At 37.1% G+C, this 25050-nt stretch overlaps 5 protein-coding genes and 1 long non-coding RNA gene across 10 annotated transcripts in view; all 6 read left to right on the forward strand.

Annotated features, from left to right (window-relative positions):
* On the forward strand, positions 1817-4107 carry LOC104710574 (trafficking protein particle complex subunit 3). The gene is made up of 6 exons (XM_010427198.2): positions 1817-1984; positions 2493-2580; positions 2835-2932; positions 3126-3225; positions 3418-3600; positions 3797-4107. Exons 2-6 carry the CDS (start codon positions 2524-2526, stop codon positions 3917-3919), a joined length of 561 nt encoding a protein of 186 aa, XP_010425500.1. The 5' UTR covers positions 1817-1984; positions 2493-2523; the 3' UTR covers positions 3920-4107.
* LOC104710573 (phosphatidylinositol N-acetylglucosaminyltransferase subunit P-like) lies at positions 4160-5627 on the forward strand. 3 transcript variants are annotated; one of them, XM_010427195.2, is made up of 3 exons: positions 4160-4340; positions 4758-5176; positions 5309-5627. In XM_010427195.2, exons 2-3 carry the CDS (start codon positions 4792-4794, stop codon positions 5431-5433), a joined length of 510 nt encoding a protein of 169 aa, XP_010425497.1. In that variant the 5' UTR covers positions 4160-4340; positions 4758-4791; the 3' UTR covers positions 5434-5627. The 3 variants fall into 3 exon arrangements, with proteins under 3 accessions (XP_010425497.1, XP_010425498.1, XP_010425499.1); XM_010427196.2 differs by having other exon boundaries at positions 4764-5176; XM_010427197.2 differs by having other exon boundaries at positions 4771-5176.
* On the forward strand, positions 9774-11331 carry LOC104710576 (phosphatidylinositol N-acetylglucosaminyltransferase subunit P-like). 3 transcript variants are annotated; one of them, XM_010427201.2, is made up of 3 exons: positions 9774-10044; positions 10462-10880; positions 11013-11331. In XM_010427201.2, the coding sequence occupies exons 2-3, from the start codon at positions 10496-10498 to the stop codon at positions 11135-11137; spliced, it is 510 nt and encodes a 169-aa protein (XP_010425503.1). In that variant the 5' UTR covers positions 9774-10044; positions 10462-10495; the 3' UTR covers positions 11138-11331. The 3 variants fall into 3 exon arrangements, with proteins under 3 accessions (XP_010425503.1, XP_010425504.1, XP_010425505.1); XM_010427202.2 differs by having other exon boundaries at positions 10468-10880; XM_010427203.2 differs by having other exon boundaries at positions 10475-10880.
* Positions 11434-12710, forward strand: LOC109126362. The gene is made up of 2 exons (XM_019229873.1): positions 11434-12517; positions 12664-12710. The coding sequence occupies exons 1-2, from the start codon at positions 11434-11436 to the stop codon at positions 12708-12710; spliced, it is 1131 nt and encodes a 376-aa protein (XP_019085418.1).
* Positions 17809-19810, forward strand: LOC109126536. Its single transcript, XR_002033449.1, has 8 exons — positions 17809-17921; positions 18021-18068; positions 18187-18222; positions 18418-18480; positions 18569-18596; positions 18859-19261; positions 19393-19481; positions 19657-19810. It is a non-coding gene; the product is annotated as an uncharacterized LOC109126536 (long non-coding RNA).
* LOC104710577 (proteasome subunit beta type-7-A) overlaps positions 24501-25050 on the forward strand; it is a gene marked incomplete in the record, with an annotated part of 5702 nt that continues 5152 nt past the window's right edge. The window contains 2 exon segments of the mRNA XM_019229304.1: positions 24501-24697; positions 24845-25006. Coding sequence (XP_019084849.1) covers positions 24863-25006 — 144 coding nt within the window.

Genomic DNA, 25050 nt, shown 5'->3' on the forward strand with positions numbered 1-25050 from the left:
GATTTTTTTTTTTGGGGTTTGCATATTTGGTTGATTCCTTGCTCGCTTCGTATCTATTGGGGATATTTGGTTATCCCTTGTTGATTTTGATAAAGGTGAATGTCAATTGGGTTGCAAATTTGTTTATATGAAAATATGTTGGCTTCTTTAGGTTTCCTAATTAAATTGTGAGTTATTTTGTGTTATTTGTTGTAATTTTTTTCCCGTTTGTCCTGTGAGTGAATTTTTTTTATTCGATGTTAGTTGTGTTTTGGAGAAAATTAATTTTCTTGTTTATCTTGCTGTAATTTTATAAAGTCCGGGTTGTTTTTTTGTTTCTTTGGTTGTCTTTTTCATATAATTTTGTGTTATGGTTATCTGATTGTGACATTCATATATCTGAATCTTTTTAGTTTATTTAATATGTGTTCATCTCTTTGCGTCTTTGTCTTTGGTGATGGATTTGTGAAGTGCTGCCAAATAATTATTTTAACTGATTTCTAGTTGTGTTTCCTTGATTGTTTGAAAGTGTTGCTTGGGTTGCCTTGTTTTGATATTTGAAATTTTAAATTATGATCAGTTTAATAGAAATCTTTAACTATATTATTACCACTAATGAAAAATTATAGTATTGTTTTCTTATTTTAACATTTAATTTATTTTACATAATTATTTTTTATTTAAACTTTCGATTAATTATAATTGACAAAAAATATGCACTAAATGAATATTTTAAATTTATTTAAAAAAAAAAAAATTGAATTCATAGGATTTAAAAATAGTGATGGGTCTAGAGAATTTGAATGAAATAGTGTTGGGCCTACAGATATTAGATGAAATTTAGTTGATCAGTTTGTCATTTGTATGATTGTTTATAGGACTTATTAAAATCTGTAAGGCGGTTGTTTTGTGTTATTTGTTGTAATTTTTTTTTCCGTTTGTCCTGTGAGTGGTTTTTTTTGATTCGATGTGAGTTGTGTTTTGGAGAAAATTAATTTTCTTGTTTATCTTGCTGTAATTTTATAAAGTCCGGGTTGTTTTTTGTTTCTTTGATTGTTTTTTCATATAATTTTGTGTTATGGTTATCTGATTGTGACATTCATATATCTGAATCTTTTTAGTTTATTAAATGTGTGTTCATCTCTTTGCGTCTTTGTCTTTGGTGATGGATTTGTGGAGTGCTGCCAAATAATTATTTTAACTGATTTGTAGTTGTGTTTCCTTTATTTTTTGAAAGTGTTGCTTGGGTTGCCTTGTTTTGATATTTGAAGTTTTAAATTATGATCAGTTTAATAGAAATCTTTAACTATATTATTACCACTAATGAAAAATTATAGTATTGTTTTCTTATTTTAACATTTAATTCATTTTACATAATTATTTTTTCTTTAAAATTTCGATTAATTATAATTAACAAAAATATGCACTAAATGAATATTTTAAATTTCTTTTAAAATAAAAAATTGAATTCATAGGATTTAAAAATAGTGATGGGAATAGAGAATTTGAATGAAATAGTGTTGGGCCTACAAATTTTAGATAAAATTTAGTTGATCAGTTTGTCATTTGTATTATTGTTTAAAGGGCTTATTAAAATCTGTAAGGCCCATAAAATTAAAGAAGATGTGACTGATGTGGCAGCTGAGGTGGCTGCATCAGAAGTGACAAAAGCTAACTTTATATATATAGATAGATACTTAATCCAACATTTCTTTAGTGTTTGTTATGTGAGAAGAGTTTAAGCGTATTAATGTCACTACTACAAAAATCAATTCTGTATTCAGTAAGACCAGAGTTTTTATTATACACTTGCAATTTCTCATTTTCTCTAACAAAGAGAAAAATACAGAATTAAATGAAAAATAACAGTGAGATGTCATCGTCGAGGCGTAAACACAAGTTGCAGACTATATCCAAATTTAGAGTTTTCTTTTTTCCTTCTTCTTCGTCTTCTTCAAAACTCAGATCATCATCAGATCTTCGAAACCCCAATTTCACAAATCAGGTAAAAAGTCTCCCCCCTTTTTGTCTCTTTCTTGTTCATCTTCAATCCTCTCTCGTAGATTTACCAAAGTGGTTCTGTCTCTTTACGGATTTTGTTAAATGAGAGTTTGATGTTTTGATGTTTTGATGTTTTGATGTTTTTCTCTGTCTTTTGGAACATTGGGTTTTGGTTGAGGCAATTCCTCTGTTTACATGTTCTTCTGGGTTATTTATACCTGTTGTTGCTTATACTTTTCTGGGATTGTCTTTGTCTGAGAGGTGGTTGTTGCAATCGAAACAAAGGTCAAGTGAAACTCCATATGTAGCCACTATCTTCTGTTAGTAGATCTACCTGAGATTAACTTTGTTGGTCTTAATAAATCCCATTTTGGTGGTTCTAAATTTTAATCCAAAAAAAGTGAATGTTTTTGGCTTCTTTTGTTTCTATATAGCCACTATCTCTGATCTGATCAAGTTGAACCCTTGTACTGTTCTGATGAAGTGTACTTTTCTATATGGATCTAATGTAGAAAAAGAGTTGCCATTTCGAGAAATTGGGAGATGGCTCCGGTTGGTCCTCGATCCGGTGATGCGATCTTCTCTAGCATTGATCGTGTGGTAAGTTAGATTTCAAAGTTTCCTCCTTTTTTTTTCTTTCTTTTTTCTCTCAGTTTCTTTTGATTTTATCTTTGCCTCTTGAGTCATAGAATTTGGAATTTGGTGGTATATGCTTCATTTCATAGGATAAGCCTTTTTCTTTGTTGTTGTAAGTTGTGTAAGGGTTTGAGAAGTAAACCTTGAAGTCAATTCCGAATCTTTTGTTATGGAGATAGTGTTTGATTTAGTTTTTTTGGAATCTGTTGTATTTGTAGAATGCTGAGTTGTTCACGTTGACCTATGGTGCAATTGTGCGTCAGTTACTTACTGACCTGGAAGAAGTCGAGGAAGTTAACAAACAGCTTGATCAAATGTAATTGCTTACTGACCTTGAAAGTTTGTATTTTTCATTCTCGTGTTTGAAGTTTTTCTGCATTAGTTCCTTTGTTTCAGATATCTTTCTAATTATATGCCATGGGACGAATAAAGCATTCGGCTTTATGGTTCATACTGATGAGTGTTCGATTATTTACAACTTTATCACTAGCTTTCTGTTTATTCTGCAGGGGTTACAACATTGGAATCCGACTTATAGATGAGTTTCTAGCCAAATCTGGTGTTTCCAGATGCGTTGACTTTAAGGAAACTGCTGAAATGATTGCCAAGGTATGCCATTTCCACTTACTTACGTGTTTAGTATCATGATTTTACTGATTTGAAGTGTCTCCCTGGGCGTCAAACAGCGTGAAATTACATTATAGATAAACCTTATATATCAAACTAGAGCATAGTGTATAATCTCCTTTGGTATTATGATATTGAGAAGCAGTAACAGGCTTTACCTTATTAATTACACAGGTGGGTTTCAAGATGTTCTTAGGGGTGACTGCATCAGTGTCAAGCTGGGACGCGGATGGGACTTGCTGCAGTATAATCTTGGAGGACAACCCGCTCGTTGATTTCGTGGAGCTTCCCGATACTTGCCAAGGTCTTTACTACTGCAATGTCTTAAGTGGAGTCATTAGAGGAGCTTTGGAAATGGTCAGTCTCCTCTTCTTTTTTTTTAATCTCCACTTCTTTGTTTACATAAGTTTGCGTTTTCAAGCTTCTCAATACAAACAGAACCCTTAGAAACTTGTAAAAGAAACTTCTCTTACTCCTCCATTATCAAGCATAGAAGAACTTGTTTGTGCCGAGTGTTTATGTTCATTTTGTATTGTCTGCACAAAATGATCAGGTCTCGATGAAGACAGAAGTGACATGGACACGTGATGTTCTTCGAGGAGATGATGCTTATGAGTTGCAGGTGAAGCTACTGAAACAAGTCGCAGAGGAGTACCCTTACAAGGATGATGAATAAACAAAATATCAATCTCTTATCTTCCTTGTGCAACAAAGAGACATTTAATTACTGTTTGTAGCCTCTCTCTCTCTCTGTTTCTCTGCATTCTTCGCTTTTTAAGCAAATTATACTTAATCCAACATTTCTTTAGTGTTTGTTATGTGAGAAGAGTTTAAGCGTATTAATGTCACTACTACAAAAATCAATTCTGTATTCAGTAAGACCAGAGTTTTTATTATACACTTGCAATTTCTCATTTTCTCTAACAAAGAGAAAAATACAGAATTAAATGAAAAATAACAGTGAGATGTCATCGTCGAGGCGTAAACACAAGTTGCAGACTATATCCAAATTTAGAGTTTTCTTTTTTCCTTCTTCTTCGTCTTCTTCAAAACTCAGATCATCATCAGATCTTCGAAACCCCAATTTCACAAATCAGGTAAAAAGTCTCCCCCCTTTTTGTCTCTTTCTTGTTCATCTTCAATCCTCTCTCGTAGATTTACCAAAGTGGTTCTGTCTCTTTACGGATTTTGTTAAATGAGAGTTTGATGTTTTGATGTTTTGATGTTTTGATGTTTTGATGTTTTTCTCTGTCTTTTGGAACATTGGGTTTTGGTTGAGGCAATTCCTCTGTTTACATGTTCTTCTGGGTTATTTATACCTGTTGTTGCTTATACTTTTCTGGGATTGTCTTTGTCTAGGATCTCTATCTGTTATTTATCCGACTTTGTATATTTCATCTCCTTGACAATATGGGGCGCAAGATACACTCAAAAGTGAATCTGGTGACGAGGAAGACAATCCCAGGATTAGCAGCAAGGGAGAGAAAAAACTAACAACTGGTTTTCTTAATTAGTTTCAGTTCTCAGTGATTTTGCAGTCTCTTTCCTATGGAAGATGCTCATTCAGTGAGTAGTCCGAGACGAGTTTTAAGCTTCTCGAAGAGAAAGAAGCAAAATCCCGGTTACCGGGACTCAGACAGCAGAAGGTCATCTCCGTTCAAAGCATCACAAGTTCATCATGGACCCAAACCCTCAGAGGTGTATGGTTTTGTAGGTTCCATTTCGACTGTTGTTGCCACTGTCATCTTCTTGATATGGGCTTACGTACCAGATAAACTCTTGGAGTCTTTAGGTATCCATTACTACCCAAGCAGGTACTGGGTACTGGCTATGCCAACCTATTTGATGGTGACTTTGATGCTTACTTTGGCTTTTTACATTGGTCTCAACTTCATCGCTACTCCACCTCCAACCTCTCTCAATACCTTGTTTGGTGAGCTCCCCTCTCTTATAGAGATTACTTTCATCTAATAGCTAGCTAGAATGTTTTAAATGTTGTAGGTGCAGGGAAGTGGGTTTTTGGAGTTTGCTTGCTTTGATGATATTTGTATGTTTGGTATGGCAGATGAGTACAGTAGAGAACCCGGGGAACTCGATCCTGGGATGGAAGAAGGTGAAGACAGGCCTATAGATCCAATTTCTGACATTGATATTACAAGAATCAATGATCTTATGTTACAATTCAAGTGATGTCAAGTGTATCAGAGATATGATTATGATATGATTATGATTCTCAATATCATATCATATCATATCATATATTATGATTGTGTATACTTTAGGAAACAACTGTAATTAGCTAAACCTAGTCTCCTCCTAGCTCCTCTTGTATAAATACCTCTATGTACAACTATTGTGAATATATCGAAAACATATTCTCTACATGGTATCAGAGCCTTAATCGATACTCTCAAAATTTTTTCTCTCTAGTCGTCTCTTCTTGATTTCTCTTCACCCTCTTCATTTCTTCTCTTTATTCTTTCTCCATGGCTCTCGCTGCTGAAAACGTTGACACCACTCAAGGTCTTCTTAACGTTAATATGATGAATGTCACCAAACTCAACTCTACCAACTACATAACGTGGAGTCTTCAAGTTCACTCCCTCCTTGATGGGTACGACCTTGCCGGCTACATCGACGGTTCCAAACTCCCGCCAGATCAGACACTCTCCACCAATCCGCCAACACCGAATCCAGCTTACTCGACCTGGCGGCGTCAAGACAAACTTATCTATAGTGGTCTCCTTGGCACACTCTCCCCAGCTCTTCAACCTCTGGTCTCCAAAACGAAATCCGCTGCTGAGATGTGGAAAACAATTTCCTCCACCTATGCCAATCCAAGCTGGGGACATCTTCAACAACTTCGGTTGCAGATCAAACAAACCTCCAAAGGTGAGAAAACCATTGATGAGTATATGCAGACGCTGACGACACGTTTTGACCAGCTTGCTCTCCTTGGCAAGCCCCTTGCTCATGAAGAACAACTTGAGTACATCTTTGCTGGCTTACCCGAAGATTATAAGTCTGTCGTTGACCAAGTGGAAGGTCGTGACACTCCACCTTCTATCATTGAAGTCCACGAAAAGCTTATCAACAAGGAAGCTAAACTCCTTGCTCTCTCCCTGTCCACACCGTCCCTTGGACCCGCCTCTGCTAATGTTGCTACCTCTCGACAGAGATCCACCACTGGGAAGCAACAATCTCGTCAATCTCAGCCCTGGCACAACAACAACAACAATAAGCAGCAATATCAGTCATCACGACCGGACAATCGCATGACCAGAGGTTATCAGGGCAAGTGTCAACTCTGTGGCGTGTTTGGTCATAGTGCCAAACGGTGTACTCATCTCCAACAACCACACTCCTCTCAGTCTGGCATTCTTCCTTCTCCATTCCGTCCGTGGCAACCTCGGGCCAACCTTGTTGTTGCTTCACCTCCATGGGTAATGGACAGTGGGTCTACTCATCATCTCACAAGTGATCTCCACAACTTGGCTTTGCATCAACCCTACAATGGCGAGGATTCAGTTCTCATTGGTGATGGATCCGGTCTCTCCATCACCCACACTGGTTCTCTTACTCTCCCATCACACTCTCGCCCCTTATCTCTTAATATTGTCTTGTGTGTTCCAAATATACAGAAAAATCTTATCTCTGTATATCACCTGTGCAATAACAACCAAGTCTCAATTCATTTTTCCCTACCTATTTTTAGGTGAAGGATCTCAGCTCGGGGGTTTCGTTAATCCACGGCAGGATTAGGGGAGAACTATATGAGTAGCCAACCTCTCCAACCATCTTCCAATCCTTCTTTACTTCCACCACACCACATCTCTCTATCACTGACTGGCATCACCGGCTTGGCCACCCTTCTCTATCTATCACAAAACAAGTTGTCTCGCAATTTCTTTTACCTTGCAATAATAAAGCCTCATCAAACACTTTATCTCCCGACTGTGCTATCAATAAATCTCACAAATTGCCTTTTCATCAAACATCTATTACCTCTTCTCGTCCCTTGAAATACATTTTCACTGATCTCTGGAGTTCACCCACTGTCTCCATTGATAATTATAAGTACTACCTTGTGTTAGTCGATCATTTCAGTCGATATACATCGATATACCCTCTCAAACTTAAGTCCCAAGTTCGTAACACTTTCAAAGCCTTCAAAGCTCTCGTTGAAAATCGTTTCTCAACCCGCATTAGAACACTCTACTCCGACAACAGAGGCGAGTTTATTGCCCTCCGCACCTATCTTGCTGACTCCGGTATTTCTCACCTTACGACACCATCACACACGCCGGAACACAACGGTATCTCTGAAAGAAAGCATCGCCACATTGTTGAAACAGGACTTACCTTACTTACACATGCCGGTCTTCCCAAAACCTACTGGTCCTATGCCTTTTCCGCCGCACCCTATCTCATTAACCGTCTTCCCACGCCGGTGATCGCAATGGAGTCTCCTTTTTTCCAAATTGTTTGGTGCTTCACCAAACTACGATAAACTACGAGTCATCGGTTGCCTTTGCTTCCCATGGCTTCGTCCTTACACCACCAACAAACTTGAAGATCGATCGACGCCGTGTGTCTTCATCGGCTACTCCCAAATTCAGAGTGCATATCTTTGCCTTCAACCCCACTCTGGTCGCATATACATTTCAAGACATGTCAAATTCGACGAAACTGTGTTCCCATTCCAGACTTTCAAATCCTCACATCCACAATCACACCCAGAACCTCCTTAAACACAACCTTCCGCATCGGTAATTCCCATACTCATACACTCATCCATCCCACTATCACCTTCCCCACCACAACCGCCACTCGTATCACTCTCTCTGTCGGAACCCGCAAGCTCTGGTTCTCACCTGCAAGGGAATTCTTCAACGGAAACGACAACGCCATCGCTCGCCAACAAAACTTTGGTTTATCGTCAATCTGGATCAGACATTGGGCCCTCGCTGAACAATTCACAGTCAGGCCCATCCTCGTCCCATGAAGAAGCAAGTTCACATCAAAGTCCATCATCATCTACAGGCCCACCCGATGATACCTCTCGTGCCAATTCCCCTGTTCTCTCCTCGCCACAACGAACACCTTCGCCAATTGTCGTCTCACCACCGCCTCCTCCTCCGGCACATCCGATGCTCACACGTCGGAGAAACAACATCACTAAGCCAAATCCAAAGTACAACTACGATGCCTCTCTCTCGTGCATAATTCCGGGGGAACCACAAACACTTCTTCAAGCTCTGAAAGACAAACGATGGAGAGGTATCATGTCCCAAGAAATTGATGCCTTTGCTCGAAATCAGATGCTTGACCTTGTTCCTCACCAATCACACTTCAATGTTGTGGGATGTAAGTGGATTTACAAAAATAAATTCCAGTCTAATGGTTCTCTCGACAGGTGCAAGGCTTGTTTAGTAGCCAAAGGCTACAACCAACGGTTTGGTCAGGACTACACCGATACGTTCAGTCCGGTCATTAAATCAACCACCATCAGACTTGTTCTTGACGTCGCAGTTACCTACTCTTTGTCAATCCAGCAACTTGACGTCAATAACGCCTTCTTACAAGGAACTTTATTTGAAGAGGTCTACATGGAACAACCGCCGGGCTTCCTTGACAAGGACAACCCAACTCATGTCTGCAGACTCTGCAAAGCCATCTACGGCCTCAAGCAGGCACCAAGAGCGTGGTACACAGAACTTCGTACTTTTCTTCTAACCCTTGGTTTTAAGAACTCACTTGCGGAAACCCCTCTCTGTTTGCTTTAAAATTTGGACGTGAATTCGTTTACCTATTCGTCTATGTTAATGACATACTCATCACGGGAAACAGCAAACAAGGCATCAGTCGGATTCTTCAACTCCTTGCAGATAGATTTTCTGTTAAAGATGCTGAAGATCTCAATTACTTTCTTGGAATTGAAGCTCGTCGCACATCAGCCGGTCCTCATCTCTCCCAACAAAAATACATCCTTGATCTCCTACATTGCTATGACATGAAAAATGCGAAACCAGTTCACACACCCATGGCCTCCTCCCCAAAACTCACGCTTACATCTGGTGTTCCTATGTCTGATCCGCTCAAGTATCATCAACTCGTTGGGAGCTTACAGTATCTTGCCTTGACCCGATTAGATATTGCTTACACCGTCAATCATTTGTCACAGTTTATGCACCGACCTACTGATGCACAATGGCAACCTGCCAAACGGATATTACGGTATCTCGCTGGAACACCGACACATGGGATCTCCTTCTCCGCAAATAACAAGCCCAACCTTCATGCTTACTCAAACGCTGACTGGACTGGTGACTCAGATGAGTACGCCTCCACCAACTCCTACATCGTGTATCTTAGCAAACATCCCATCTCTTGGACCGCTGATACTAGGGTTTTTGTGTGTCTATTCTAGTAGGTCTCAATTAACCTTATGTAGTTGTAGTACTTAAGGTGTCAATCCAAATGAGATGTTGCTAGCAATCAAGATGCAATCAAGTGGTCACAANTGAGAAGAGTTTAAGCGTATTAATGTCACTACTACAAAAATCAATTCTGTATTCAGTAAGACCAGAGTTTTTATTATACACTTGCAATTTCTCATTTTCTCTAACAAAGAGAAAAATACAGAATTAAATGAAAAATAACAGTGAGATGTCATCGTCGAGGCGTAAACACAAGTTGCAGACTATATCCAAATTTAGAGTTTTCTTTTTTCCTTCTTCTTCGTCTTCTTCAAAACTCAGATCATCATCAGATCTTCGAAACCCCAATTTCACAAATCAGGTAAAAAGTCTCCCCCCTTTTTGTCTCTTTCTTGTTCATCTTCAATCCTCTCTCGTAGATTTACCAAAGTGGTTCTGTCTCTTTACGGATTTTGTTAAATGAGAGTTTGATGTTTTGATGTTTTGATGTTTTGATGTTTTGATGTTTTTCTCTGTCTTTTGGAACATTGGGTTTTGGTTGAGGCAATTCCTCTGTTTACATGTTCTTCTGGGTTATTTATACCTGTTGTTGCTTATACTTTTCTGGGATTGTCTTTGTCTAGGATCTCTATCTGTTATTTATCCGACTTTGTATATTTCATCTCCTTGACAATATGGGGCGCAAGATACACTCAAAAGTGAATCTGGTGACGAGGAAGACAATCCCAGGATTAGCAGCAAGGGAGAGAAAAAACTAACAACTGGTTTTCTTAATTAGTTTCAGTTCTCAGTGATTTTGCAGTCTCTTTCCTATGGAAGATGCTCATTCAGTGAGTAGTCCGAGACGAGTTTTAAGCTTCTCGAAGAGAAAGAAGCAAAATCCCGGTTACCGGGACTCAGACAGCAGAAGGTCATCTCCGTTCAAAGCATCACAAGTTCATCATGGACCCAAACCCTCAGAGGTGTATGGTTTTGTAGGTTCCATTTCGACTGTTGTTGCCACTGTCATCTTCTTGATATGGGCTTACGTACCAGATAAACTCTTGGAGTCTTTAGGTATCCATTACTACCCAAGCAGGTACTGGGTACTGGCTATGCCAACCTATTTGATGGTGACTTTGATGCTTACTTTGGCTTTTTACATTGGTCTCAACTTCATCGCTACTCCACCTCCAACCTCTCTCAATACCTTGTTTGGTGAGCTCCCCTCTCTTATAGAGATTACTTTCATCTAATAGCTAGCTAGAATGTTTTAAATGTTGTAGGTGCAGGGAAGTGGGTTTTTGGAGTTTGCTTGCTTTGATGATATTTGTATGTTTGGTATGGCAGATGAGTACAGTAGAGAACCCGGGGAACTCGATCCTGGGATGGAAGAAGGTGAAGACAGGCCTATAGATCCAATTTCTGACATTGATATTACAAGAATCAATGATCTTATGTTACAATTCAAGTGATGTCAAGTGTATCAGAGATATGATTATGATATGATTATGATTCTCAATATCATATCATATCATATCATATATTATGATTGTGTATACTTTAGGAAACAACTGTAATTAGCTAAACCTAGTCTCCTCCTAGCTCCTCTTGTATAAATACCTCTATGTACAACTATTGTGAATATATCGAAAACATATTCTCTACATGGTATCAGAGCCTTAATCGATACTCTCAAAATTTTTTCTCTCTAGTCGTCTCTTCTTGATTTCTCTTCACCCTCTTCATTTCTTCTCTTTATTCTTTCTCCATGGCTCTCGCTGCTGAAAACGTTGACACCACTCAAGGTCTTCTTAACGTTAATATGATGAATGTCACCAAACTCAACTCTACCAACTACATAACGTGGAGTCTTCAAGTTCACTCCCTCCTTGATGGGTACGACCTTGCCGGCTACATCGACGGTTCCAAACTCCCGCCAGATCAGACACTCTCCACCAATCCGCCAACACCGAATCCAGCTTACTCGACCTGGCGGCGTCAAGACAAACTTATCTATAGTGGTCTCCTTGGCACACTCTCCCCAGCTCTTCAACCTCTGGTCTCCAAAACGAAATCCGCTGCTGAGATGTGGAAAACAATTTCCTCCACCTATGCCAATCCAAGCTGGGGACATCTTCAACAACTTCGGTTGCAGATCAAACAAACCTCCAAAGGTGAGAAAACCATTGATGAGTATATGCAGACGCTGACGACACGTTTTGACCAGCTTGCTCTCCTTGGCAAGCCCCTTGCTCATGAAGAACAACTTGAGTACATCTTTGCTGGCTTACCCGAAGATTATAAGTCTGTCGTTGACCAAGTGGAAGGTCGTGACACTCCACCTTCTATCATTGAAGTCCACGAAAAGCTTATCAACAAGGAAGCTAAACTCCTTGCTCTCTCCCTGTCCACACCGTCCCTTGGACCCGCCTCTGCTAATGTTGCTACCTCTCGACAGAGATCCACCACTGGGAAGCAACAATCTCGTCAATCTCAGCCCTGGCACAACAACAACAACAATAAGCAGCAATATCAGTCATCACGACCGGACAATCGCATGACCAGAGGTTATCAGGGCAAGTGTCAACTCTGTGGCGTGTTTGGTCATAGTGCCAAACGGTGTACTCATCTCCAACAACCACACTCCTCTCAGTCTGGCATTCTTCCTTCTCCATTCCGTCCGTGGCAACCTCGGGCCAACCTTGTTGTTGCTTCACCTCCATGGGTAATGGACAGTGGGTCTACTCATCATCTCACAAGTGATCTCCACAACTTGGCTTTGCATCAACCCTACAATGGCGAGGATTCAGTTCTCATTGGTGATGGATCCGGTCTCTCCATCACCCACACTGGTTCTCTTACTCTTCCATCAACCTCTCGCCCTCTATCTCTTAAAAATGTTTTGTGTGTCCCACATATACAGAAAAATCTGATATCCGTATATCGCCTATGCAATAACAATCAAGTCTCAGTTCATTTTTTCCCTACCTATTTTCAGGTGAAGGATCTCAGCTCGGGGGTTCCGTTAATCCAAGGCAGGATTAGGGGAGAATTATATGAGTGGCCAACCTCTCCAACCGTCTTTCAATCCTTCTTCACAACCACCACACCACACCTCTCGATCACTGACTGGCATCATAGGCTTGGTCACCCCTCTCTATCTATCACAAAACAAGTTGTCTCTCAATTTCTTTTACCTTGCAATAATAAATCCTCATTAAACACTCTGTGTCCAGACTGTTCTATTAACAAATCTCACAAATTACCTTTTCACCAAACATCCATAATCTCCTCTCGTCCCTTGGAATACGTTTTTACTGATCTCTGGAGCTCACCTACTATCTCAGTTGATAATTACAAATACTACTTTGTGCTAGTAGATCACTTCAGTAGATACACATGGCTATACCCTCTCAAACTTAAGTCTCAGGTTCGCGAAACTTTCAAAGCCTTCAAAGCTCTCGTTGAAAATCGTTTCTCCACGCGCATTGGAACCCTCTACTCCGACAATGGAGGCGAGTTTATTGCCCTCTGCACCTATCTTGCTGACTCCGGTATCTCTCATTACACTACACCACCGCACACGCCGGAACACAACGGTGTTTCTGAAAGAAAGCATCGTCACATTGTTGAGACAGGCCTTACCCCACTTACGCATGCCGGGCTCCCCAAAACCTATTGGTCCTATGCTTTTGCCACCGCCACATACCTCATTAACCGTCTTCCCACGCGGGTGATTGCAATGGCGTCTCCTTTTTCCAAATTGTTTGGCTCTTCACCAAACTACGATAAACTACGAGTCTTCGGCTGCCTCTGCTTCCCCTGGCTTCGCCCATACAACACCAACAAACTTGAGGATCGATCGACGCCGTGTGTCTTCATCGGTTACTCTCAAACACAGAGCGCATATCTCTGCCTTCAACCTAACACTGGTCGCATCTATATCTCCCGCCATGTCAAGTTCGATGAAGCTGTCTTCCCATTTAAGACTCTCAAATCAACATCACCACAATCTCACACAGAACCTCCTCAATCACAACCTTCCTTCTCCGTAATACCACTCACCGCAACCACTCCACCACAGCCGTACCCAAACCCACCTTCTCCACCATCGCCACTAATATCTCTCTCCCCACCGGAACCCGCAAGCTCGGGTTCTCACTGCCAAGGGAATTCTTCGACAGAGACAACACCGCCTTCACTACCAAACGACAATTCGGGTTCTCCTCAATCTGGATCGGCTACTGGGCTCTCGATGACAAATTCTCAGTCAGGCCCATCTTCGGCCCAAGAAGGAAGTCCAGCTCACAGTTCTTCAACACCTCCAGGCCCACCAGATACTAACTCTCGTGCCAACTCCCCTGTTCTCCCGTCGCCACAACGCACGCCATCTCCGATTGCCGCTGCTCCGTCTCCTCCTCCTCCGGCACATCCGATGCTCACACGACGGAGGAACAATATTACTAAGCCAAATCCGAAGTACAACTACGCTGCCTCTCTCTCGCGTCTAATTCCGGCGGAACCACAAACGCTTGCCCAAGCTCTCAAAGATGAACGCTGGAGAGGTGCCATGTCCCATGAGATCGATGCCTTTGCCAGAAATCAGACCCTTGATCTTGTCCCTCGTCAACCACACTTCAATGTTGTTGGATGTAAGTGGATTTACAAAAATAAATTTCAGCCTAATGGTTCTCTTGACAGGTGAAAGGCTCGTTTAGTAGCCAAAGGCTACAATCAACGGTTTGGTGAAGACTACACCGATACGTTCAGTCCGGTCATAAAATCAACCACCATCCGCCTTGTTCTTGATGTCGCAGTTACAAACTCTTGGCCAATACAGCAACTTGACGTCAATAACGCCTTCTTGCAAGGAACTCTATCTGAAGAAGTATACATGGAACAACCGCCGGGCTTCGTTGACAAGGACAACCCAACCCATGTCTGTAGACTACGCAAAGCCATCTACGGTCTCAAGCAGGCACCAAGGGCGTGGTACACTGAACTTCGCACTTTTCTTCTCACTCTTGGCTTTACAAACTCACTTGCGGACACCTCTCTGTTTGTTTTAAAAGTTGGTCGGGAGTTCGTTTATTTACTTGTTTATGTCGATGACATACTAATCACGGGAAATAGCAAACAAGGGATCAGTCGGATCCTTCAACTTCTTGCAGATCGTTTTTCAGTTAAAGACGCTGAAGACCTCAATTACTTCCTCGGCATTGAAGCTCGTCGCACATCAGCAGGTCTTCACCTCTCACAACGGAAATACATACTCGATCTCTTACATCGGTATGACATGACCAACGCAAAACCGGTTCTCACACCAATGGCCTCGTCACCGAAACTCAAGCTTACATCCGGTGTTGCTCTGTCTGATCCTCTCAAGTATCGTCAACTCGTTGGGAGCTTACAGTATCTTGCCTTTACAAGGTTAGACATTGCTTATGCAGTGAATCGTTTATCTCAGTTCATGCACCGTCCTACTGATGTACACTGGCAAGCTGCGAAACGGATACTACGTTACCTAGCTGGAACACCGACCCATGGGATCTTCTTCTCTGCAACTAACAAGCTCAATCTCCATGCCTACTCGGATGCGGACTGGGCCGGTGACTCCGATGACTACGTCTCAACCAACTCGTATATTGTTTATCTTGGTAAACATCCCATCTCTTGGACCGCAAAGAAGCAAAAAGGAGTTGCTAGATCCTCTACCGAAGCAGAGTACAGAGCTGTCGCTAATGTTGCCTCCGAATTAAGTTGGATATGCAACTTACTCACTGAACTTGGGATATCACTTGCAGCTCCACCAGTCGTTTACTTTGACAATGTCGGAGCCACATTTCTCTGTGCTAATCCTGTCTTCCACTCTCGGATGAAGCACATAGCCATCGATTACCATTTTGTTCGAGGTCAGGTCCAACACGGTGCACTTCGAGTCGCTCATGTCAACACTCAAGATCAACTAGCTGATGCTTTAACCAAACCATTACCCCGTGCACGGTTTATCCATCTCAGAAACAAGATCGGAGTAGCTCCCGCTCGTCCATCTTGAGGGGGCGTATCAGAGATATGATTATGATATGATTATGATTCTCAATATCATATCATATCATATATTATGATTGTGTATACTTTAGGAAACAACTGTAATTAGCTAAACCTAGTCTCCTCCTAGCTCCTCTTGTATAAATACCTCTATGTACAACTCTTGTGAATATATCGAAAACATATTCTCTACAAAGTGATGCTATATATGTTTTGTGTCAATGAACTTTTTGTTTGAATATTTCTATCGAGGTAAACTTATTAATAGTATAGTGTGTGTGTGTAATCACTGTTGTTTGTAGTTTTTTTTTTTTTTTTTTTTTTTTTGTGACAATATTTGTAGTATTTTTCTCTTTCTCTGCATTCTTAGCTTTTTAAGCAAACTATAACCTACGAAACTCAATACCGTGTGATGTTTTGTTACAAACCACTTAATCCTACATTTCTTAGTGTTGTTATGTGAGAAGAGTTTAGCGTATCAATGTCACTACCACAAAAATCAATTCTGTATTCAGTTTATACTTGCAACTAGGATGTACTATTCGTTTTCATAGATTATTTAAATAGGTTAGTATAATAATATAATCAGGTTTTTTAGTTAGTTAATATATGTTGTTGTATTTACAAAATTTATCCCACACTAAATTTCTTTGTTTTGTAATATCAATATTACACTGTTATATATATTTTGGTGTTTTGACAATAATTAACAGTACTTGCTAATAAAATTATATGGGTTCACTTTCAAATATACAATAAAGTATGATTAAAATCAAATTTGCTAAAATAATTATATGAATAAATTACATCATATAATTTTTTGTATTGTTAATATATCTATATGTCCGTAACATTGTTAAACTATAATAGATTATATTTAATTTATAAGGAATAAAAACCTTTATACAATTTTTACTAACACAAAATATAACAAATATTTTGAACTTTTGAGCGGACAAAACATAACAAAATACAACTTTTTGAACTTTTGAACTTTTGAAACACAAACCTTTTGAACTTATAACAAAACATAACAAATATAACAATTTTTATTAGAACCAGAATATTATCATATCTTCAGTATATCTTCAATATTGTTTCTTATTTCGACTAACATAATTAATAAAATCGACTGCGACATTTTTGGCAATAATATATTTTTGGAATGTAAATATAATTCGAGTTTTAATCATTTATGTTTTCGATTAATGGGATCTGATTCACTAATTTTGGGTTGTAACATATTATATTAAACCGACCTGTTTTTGATAATTAACTTTAATGATTTTAGATTAATGGTGTTTAAGACCATGGCTTTTTGGCAAATTGTTTCACAAAAGATTATTGCACAAAAATATACTTCAAAAATATTAAGATAGATTTAAATATATATCTGTTTATAAAAATTCAAATCACATCATATCCTGAAAAAAAGTTAATAAAATATTAACTTTATGTATTAAATAGTATTTCAAATAATTAAATATAAGATTAAATAAAAGTGAAAGGATAATTATATTTTAATCTAACATATTGCTTTAAATTAGGTAGATAAGTTTTAGGAAATTTAAAATTAATATTATCAAATAGGAAAATGATTGTGTTTGGTTGTAAAGATTGTAGAGAATTTAGTTGGGACTTGTTTGGATACAAAGATAATAAAATTGATAAAAAAAAATGTACTCCAAAAATGCTAAGATAGATTTCTCATTTTTTTTTTTTTAAATTAAATGAAAAAATAGCAGTGAGTTGTCATGATATGATTGGTAGAAATAAATCCGACGTGGACATCATCGGTTATTAAATATAAGAGAATATTATCACTTATGCTATGTACAGTGTCAAACATCTTTGGCAATGCCACTTCTCTCAATCCATTTTCCCGCTTGCCACAGTCTCATTGCAGAAAGATTATTATACCCTCATTTTATTTTGAAACACAAATCTAATTATTTTCCCTATTTTCTTCTTTTCTGGAAAGTTGACATAAATCAGTCAGACAATTAAATAGGCATCAATAAACGTAACGCCGATCAATAACCCAAATTCTTTCTCCAAAACCCAATTCTCTCTCTCTCTCCTCTTCCATCTTTGTCTCTCTCGGCTTCTCATCTTCTTTCATCTCAATCTCTTTCAGTCGTCCGCGGTGCCATAAAATTAAAAGACCTCCGTCTGATCCGTCTTACTCTGCCAGATCTAGTTCTGCAGGTTTTATACCTTACACCACTTGGTATGATGATAGTCAACTAATTTGCGTTGTATTTAGGGTTTATGATTTTATACTCTTACCCTTTTTTTGGCTTTCAGTCTTCCCCAAAACACCGAAGGAAATCTTTCTGGTGGCGCCTCTAGCAGGTTAGGGGAGATAATGGTCCACAGTTCTGTAAATTGTCTATTTGTTTATGCATTAAATTGTTTATTTGGTTTTCCGTTTTATGTCTATTTATAACAAAATAATTTGTCTACACCGCAGATCTGCAGACATGGTGGACGGGATCCAAAATTTCAGGTTTTTGTCTATCCTAGTTATGTCTTTAAGTCGTTTGTATCCCTTTAGCTTTACAGAATTGATGTCCTTTGCTATCAAAAGAATCTTGTCCACACTGTAGATATGTATTTTAGATGGACCAGACCCAACAAATATAGTCTTATGTCCTTTGCTCTATATAGTGTTTGGTTTAAACTTTTTATGTCCACACTGTAGGTCTGCTATCTATGCATGCATTGATCATGATGTGCCTCCGGTGGACCAGATCGAACATCTAAGGTTTTAGTCCGCCAACATTATGTCCCTCATTCCATTTTATTGACCATATCCTTTTGTGTCAATTGCTAACAAACCAACTTGTCTACAGATACGGTGGACGAGATCCAAAATATAAGGTTTTTGTCTATCCGATTATTTCCTTAGGTTTCTTAATTCGTCCATATCCATTTGGCTTTACATTTTGTTGTCCTCTACTATCAATATAAACTTGTCCTAACTACAAGTATGCTGTCAACACATGCATTGATCATGATGTGCCTCCGGTGGACCAGACGAACATCTAAAGTTTTTGTCCGCCAACATTCTGTCTTTCTTTTCATTTTGTTGACCATATCATTTTGTGTCAATTGCTAACAAAACAACTTGTCTACATTGCAGATCTGCAAATATGGTGGACATGATCCAAAATCGAAGATTTTTGTCTACCCAGATTATTTTCCTAAGTTTCTTAAGTAGTCAATATCCCTTTAACTTTACGTTTTGTTGTCCTTTACAATCAATATAATCTTGTCCACACTGTAGGTTTATAGTTTAGGTGGACCAGATCCAACAGGTATGTCTTTACGGACAAGTTTATCTTTGTTTAGTCCACTACATTTCTGGTCCATCGTACGCTTACTTTTTGTCTATCCATCTATTTAGTCTATTAAGTTCCCAATTTTTGTTTTATAACTATAAGTCCATCAAACTCACATATGTTTTGTCCATCGTTCAGGTTTGAAGACATTCAACCTGACACTGGTGAACTCGCCGAGGACAACAATGTTACTGCACAAAGAAGGTATGTCAGTTTTGATCATTGTTAAGTCCACTGTATATTCATTTCTACAACACAATAGGTTCACTTCTTGTCTATCTGACCATGTTGTCTATTAAGTTCCTGATGGACCATTTTTGTTTTCAAACTGTAAGTCCATCGAACTCACATGTGTGTTGTCCATCGCACATGTTCGAATCTGTTCAGCCTGACATTGGTGAACTAGTGGAGGACAACAAACAAGGTACTTCTCTATGGACTAGTTTTATCATTGTTTAGTCCACTGCATTTTTATTTATGGAACATAGTATGCTTACTTTTTGTCTATCGAGCCATGTTGTCTATTAAGTTCCATATGGACCAATTTTTATTTTCAAACAATAAGTCCATCACACTAACATGTTTGTTGTCCATCGCAGAGATCCGAAGACATTCAACGTGACATTGGTCAACTCTGGAGGTCAACAATGTTACTGCGCCAGAGAACTCCACCGACTTCATTTCTTTTTTTTCCTAGATGTGTGTACGTTTAATGTTGAACAATGACAATTACTCTAATACAGCTTAATTAAAGAGGAAAAAATCTTGCATTAATTCCCCTTTGGCATACGTACAAAACAATCACATCATCACCATTTTTGTTTGTTTCAAACCACATGCCCAAAATCAATAATTTTATTTTATTTTTCTCATTTCTTTAGGTCAAAGGGTTAATTTAGTCTTCTTACATCTCCCTATCATGTGAGAGAATGACATTTTTCAGAAGGAATAAACAAAATGGCATTTGTAAGAAGTTTTTTGAGGAAAATGGCATTTCTGGCCAAAATCTCTTTTTTTTTTTGTAACCATTGGGCCAAAACATGCCGGTCCATTACCCTAATCCCTACATTCGTAGGGAGCGAAACTCGATCCATGGTGNCAATTAACATATATAACATAGAAAATAGACAATACAAACAAAAGTACAATTTAACATTACTACCAATAAAATTTAAAACACATAATATAACTTAAACTGAAGATTAAAAACAACTTAATACAACAAGTTCTAATAATTGATGNGTGATGGTGCTTTGTGCATTAAGGACTTACCTTTGGCCACTGCACTAAGATCACTTTACATATTATGCAACTTTTTTATAAACTATAATTTATGCGATTGTTTTAAAAGTTTTTTTAGATAAAATATTGTGCAATAAAATCATATGTTAAATACGATGACTTGAAAAAGACACTTATTTTGTAAGTTTTATATTGTTAATGATTCTAGATAAGTACTCGTGCTATAATAATGGTTAAATTTTATTATACAAAATTTTGTATATTTTCTATTTTTAAATAAAATTTTAATATGTTATATTAGTTTATATTAAGACCCGTGCTAGAGCATGGGCTGAAATTGAATATTAATAAAAAATGAATATTTTATAGATTGAATCATTTATATTTTGTTTTTAAAAATTAAACTTATGGTATATCCAAAAATAAAACTATATTTTAATTATAATAAATAATATGATAATTTATTTGTTTCACAAAATATATTCATATATATAAATGAGAGGTGAAATATAATATTAACAAATTAATATGTAAGTTAGATATCAAATGATTTTATTTGATGAATAATTTAATAAAGCAAATTAATATGGTAAGTTAGATATATGATATCAATGATTATTTAGAATATTCTCTTTAAGTTTTTTGGAAACAATAAATCTAGACTATACAAATAATATAAAACTTAATCTATAACCTATTTGTAACCAACTTATTAAAATTATATATTTTACAAAACAAGGTTGTGTACTCTTATTTTATTATGTAGGTGAAACAATCCTTCCCGTTTTTTTTTTTTTTTAATACCTTAATTTACTAGTGGTCCCATACCCACTAACATCCTAACATCAATCAATAACCGCGGATAATCAAATAAAACAAATTCCATTAAACCAAAAGAATTCCAACATTCAAATCCAATAACCAATAACATCAATCAAATAAAGAGATAACCAACAACTAACATCCTACAATGTTCCTTTGACTTAATCTAGCAACCTAACAACAGCTAGACCACAATCAATCAAGTCTCTAGAACATCCTCCTCCTCATAGCCCTTGATTCCACGATCACACTTTTCCTTTACCTGCACACCACAAACAACAATTGAGATGCGTAAGTATTATCATAAATACTTAGTGAGGCCATCCTCCCATCTACTGGGTTATACACACAAGCAGATGAGACCCTCAAGTTCAAGCAAAACAAACAACACACAACAATACATCAAACCAGAAAAAAAAGTCTCGGATAAGACTAGTGTCGACCGATGCCAAACGGTGTCGATCGATGCTACAACAAGGTGTCGACCGATGCCAAACAGTGTCGACCGATGCCCATCAAATTGGTGTCGACCGATGCTCCTGAGTGTCGATCGATGCCTCCTCTGCAGACACGATCTGCGCGAATCCCAGCGACGAACTCCGACTCCAATCAACCCAAAATCGACTCCAATCAAGTCTAACCATCTCGGAATTCACTAGAAATCACACAAACAACGAACCCAAGCAACAAACAAACAAAAAGCAAAGAAAACACTCAAACAAGAGAGATCTCATGCTTAGATCAACCATGGTCAAGCACTCACCTCAAGAACATGAAGATTGGATTGAGAAACGTGGAAAACAACACCTCCAGAAGCTCCCCCTTCGTTTCCAGCAACAGATAACCCTCCTACAACTTCAGATCTCTCCAAAAACTCCAAGAACAAGCCCAGAAAAACCCAGAAACGTTTTCCTCTCTTTTCTCTCTTTCTTTTTACTCAACGGCGACAAATGAGACTTTTCTGAAACCCTTCTTTCGTCCCAGACACTTAACACACGATTAGGGTTTTAAATCAAACCAAACCGAACCAATTCGGCAATTAAATCAAACCCGACCAAACCGGAAAAACATGGTGTCGATCGATGCCACCAAGGGTGTCGATCAACACCCACACCAAAAATACACAAATTGGTTCGCGGGCGTTACAGTAGGGATACAAATTTTAAGGTTTAAGACCAACTCCAACCCATCTCCATTTCTACCTCCAAACTCCATTTTGGAGAAAAACCTTCTCCAACTCCACTTCATTTCCATCTCCAAAATGGAGATCTCTATATTTGTTTCTATATTTGGAGATTTTTAATTCATTTTTCCATTTTTGAGTTGAGCTTTTTTATTTGCAAATCAGTCCTTTAAATTTATATAGATTTATATTTTATATCTAAATACAGTTAAATATTATTATTTTCTACTTAAACTTATAAATAATAATTTTAAAATTCAACAATTAACATATATAACATAGAAAATAGACAATACAAACAAAAGTACAATTTAACATTACTACCAATAAAATTTAAAACACATAATATAACTTAAACTGAAGATTAAAAACAACTTAATACAACAAGTTCTAATAATTGATGATGTTGTGTAATGTAATGTTATTCAATAATAAATTTTAAATATAAATAACATACTAAATTTTTCTTTTTTGCTAAAAATAAAATAGTTGGGTCAAATTTGTAATTTTAATAAATAAAGAATCATTATATAAATTAATAATAAAATATAAGAAGAATATTCTAAAAATATTCTCTTTTGGAGCAAATATGAAGAAGTATGTTGGAGTAAAACCATCTCCAAAATGAAATTACTCTAAAATAGAGTAAAAAATGAAGAAATGAGTTGGAGAGGGTCTGGTCTCAAGAACAAGAAGAAAAGGCGAGGGCCCATTATGTTCAGTTTTTTGTCGAAAATAAAAAGACTAAAATACCCCTACATGTTAAAGTATGTCCTCGGACTCTCTAAAGGTTAATTGGGGAAGAAGAAAACTCTCCGTCTCTTTATACTTTCTCTCCTCTTCTCCTCTTGTTCTATTTTTTTTTTCCGATTCGAGCAAAACAATTTTCACAAACGAAGTTTTTTTTTCNTTTAATTATAATAAATAATATGATAATTTATTTGTTTCACAAAATATATTCATATATATAAATGAGAGGTGAAATATAATATTAACAAATTAATATGTAAGTTAGATATCAAATGATTTTATTTGATGAATAATTTAATAAAGCAAATTAATATGGTAAGTTAGATATATGATATCAATGATTATTTAGAATATTCTCTTTAAGTTTTTTGGAAACAATAAATCTAGACTATACAAATAATATAAAACTTAATCTATAACCTATTTGTAACCAACTTATTAAAATTATATATTTTACAAAACAAGGTTGTGTACTCTNCCAAACCGGAAAAACATGGTGTCGATCGATGCCACCAAGGGTGTCGATCAACACCCACACCAAAAATACACAAATTGGTTCGCGGGCGTTACAGTAGGGATACAAATTTTAAGGTTTAAGACCAACTCCAACCCATCTCCATTTCTACCTCCAAACTCCATTTTGGAGAAAAACCTTCTCCAACTCCACTTCATTTCCATCTCCAAAATGGAGATCTCTATATTTGTTTCTATATTTGGAGATTTTTAATTCATTTTTCCATTTTTGAGTTGAGCTTTTTTATTTGCAAATCAGTCCTTTAAATTTATATAGATTTATATTTTATATCTAAATACAGTTAAATATTATTATTTTCTACTTAAACTTATAAATAATAATTTTAAAATTCAACAATTAACATATATAACATAGAAAATAGACAATACAAACAAAAGTACAATTTAACATTACTACCAATAAAATTTAAAACACATAATATAACTTAAACTGAAGATTAAAAACAACTTAATACAACAAGTTCTAATAATTGATGATGTTGTGTAATGTAATGTTATTCAATAATAAATTTTAAATATAAATAACATACTAAATTTTTCTTTTTTGCTAAAAATAAAATAGTTGGGTCAAATTTGTAATTTTAATAAATAAAGAATCATTATATAAATTAATAATAAAATATAAGAAGAATATTCTAAAAATATTCTCTTTTGGAGCAAATATGAAGAAGTATGTTGGAGTAAAACCATCTCCAAAATGAAATTACTCTAAAATAGAGTAAAAAATGAAGAAATGAGTTGGAGAGGGTCTGGTCTCAAGAACAAGAAGAAAAGGCGAGGGCCCATTATGTTCAGTTTTTTGTCGAAAATAAAAAGACTAAAATACCCCTACATGTTAAAGTATGTCCTCGGACTCTCTAAAGGTTAATTGGGGAAGAAGAAAACTCTCCGTCTCTTTATACTTTCTCTCCTCTTCTCCTCTTGTTCTATTTTTTTTTTCCGATTCGAGCAAAACAATTTTCACAAACGAAGTTTTTTTTTCTTTCCCCCATCACTCTCGCACTTCTCCACCTTGAACTCTCTCTTGCTCGATTCCGGTGATTCTCATTCGCTTTTACTGCTTTTTTTAAGGGTTCACGATCTGAGGGTTTTTGATTTACTCTTATTGGGTATTTGTTTCCTGTGTGACTATTAACTTTCCTGTTACTGTCTCTTTGATATTGAAAACAATTAAATATCCCAACCCTAATCTCAAATTGCTTCTTCTGGGTAATCGTTTTAGATGTTAAATTACTAATCTTTTTTGTTATTTGTAGAGTTGTCAATTTGAAAAAATGTCGCAATCAGCTGTAGATGTGCCGCCAAAAGGTGGGTTCAGCTTCGATCTGTGTAAGAGAAATGATATGCTTACACAAAAGGGTCTTAAAGCTCCTTCTTTTTTGAAGACTGGTACTACCATCGTTGGTTTGATTTTCAAGGTTTGCTTTTTTCATTCTCCCTTAGTTTTGTTTATAGATGAATG

Source organism: Camelina sativa, chromosome 9 (genome assembly GCF_000633955.1).
Source record: "Camelina sativa cultivar DH55 chromosome 9, Cs, whole genome shotgun sequence".
Classification (NCBI taxonomy): domain Eukaryota; kingdom Viridiplantae; phylum Streptophyta; class Magnoliopsida; order Brassicales; family Brassicaceae; genus Camelina; species Camelina sativa.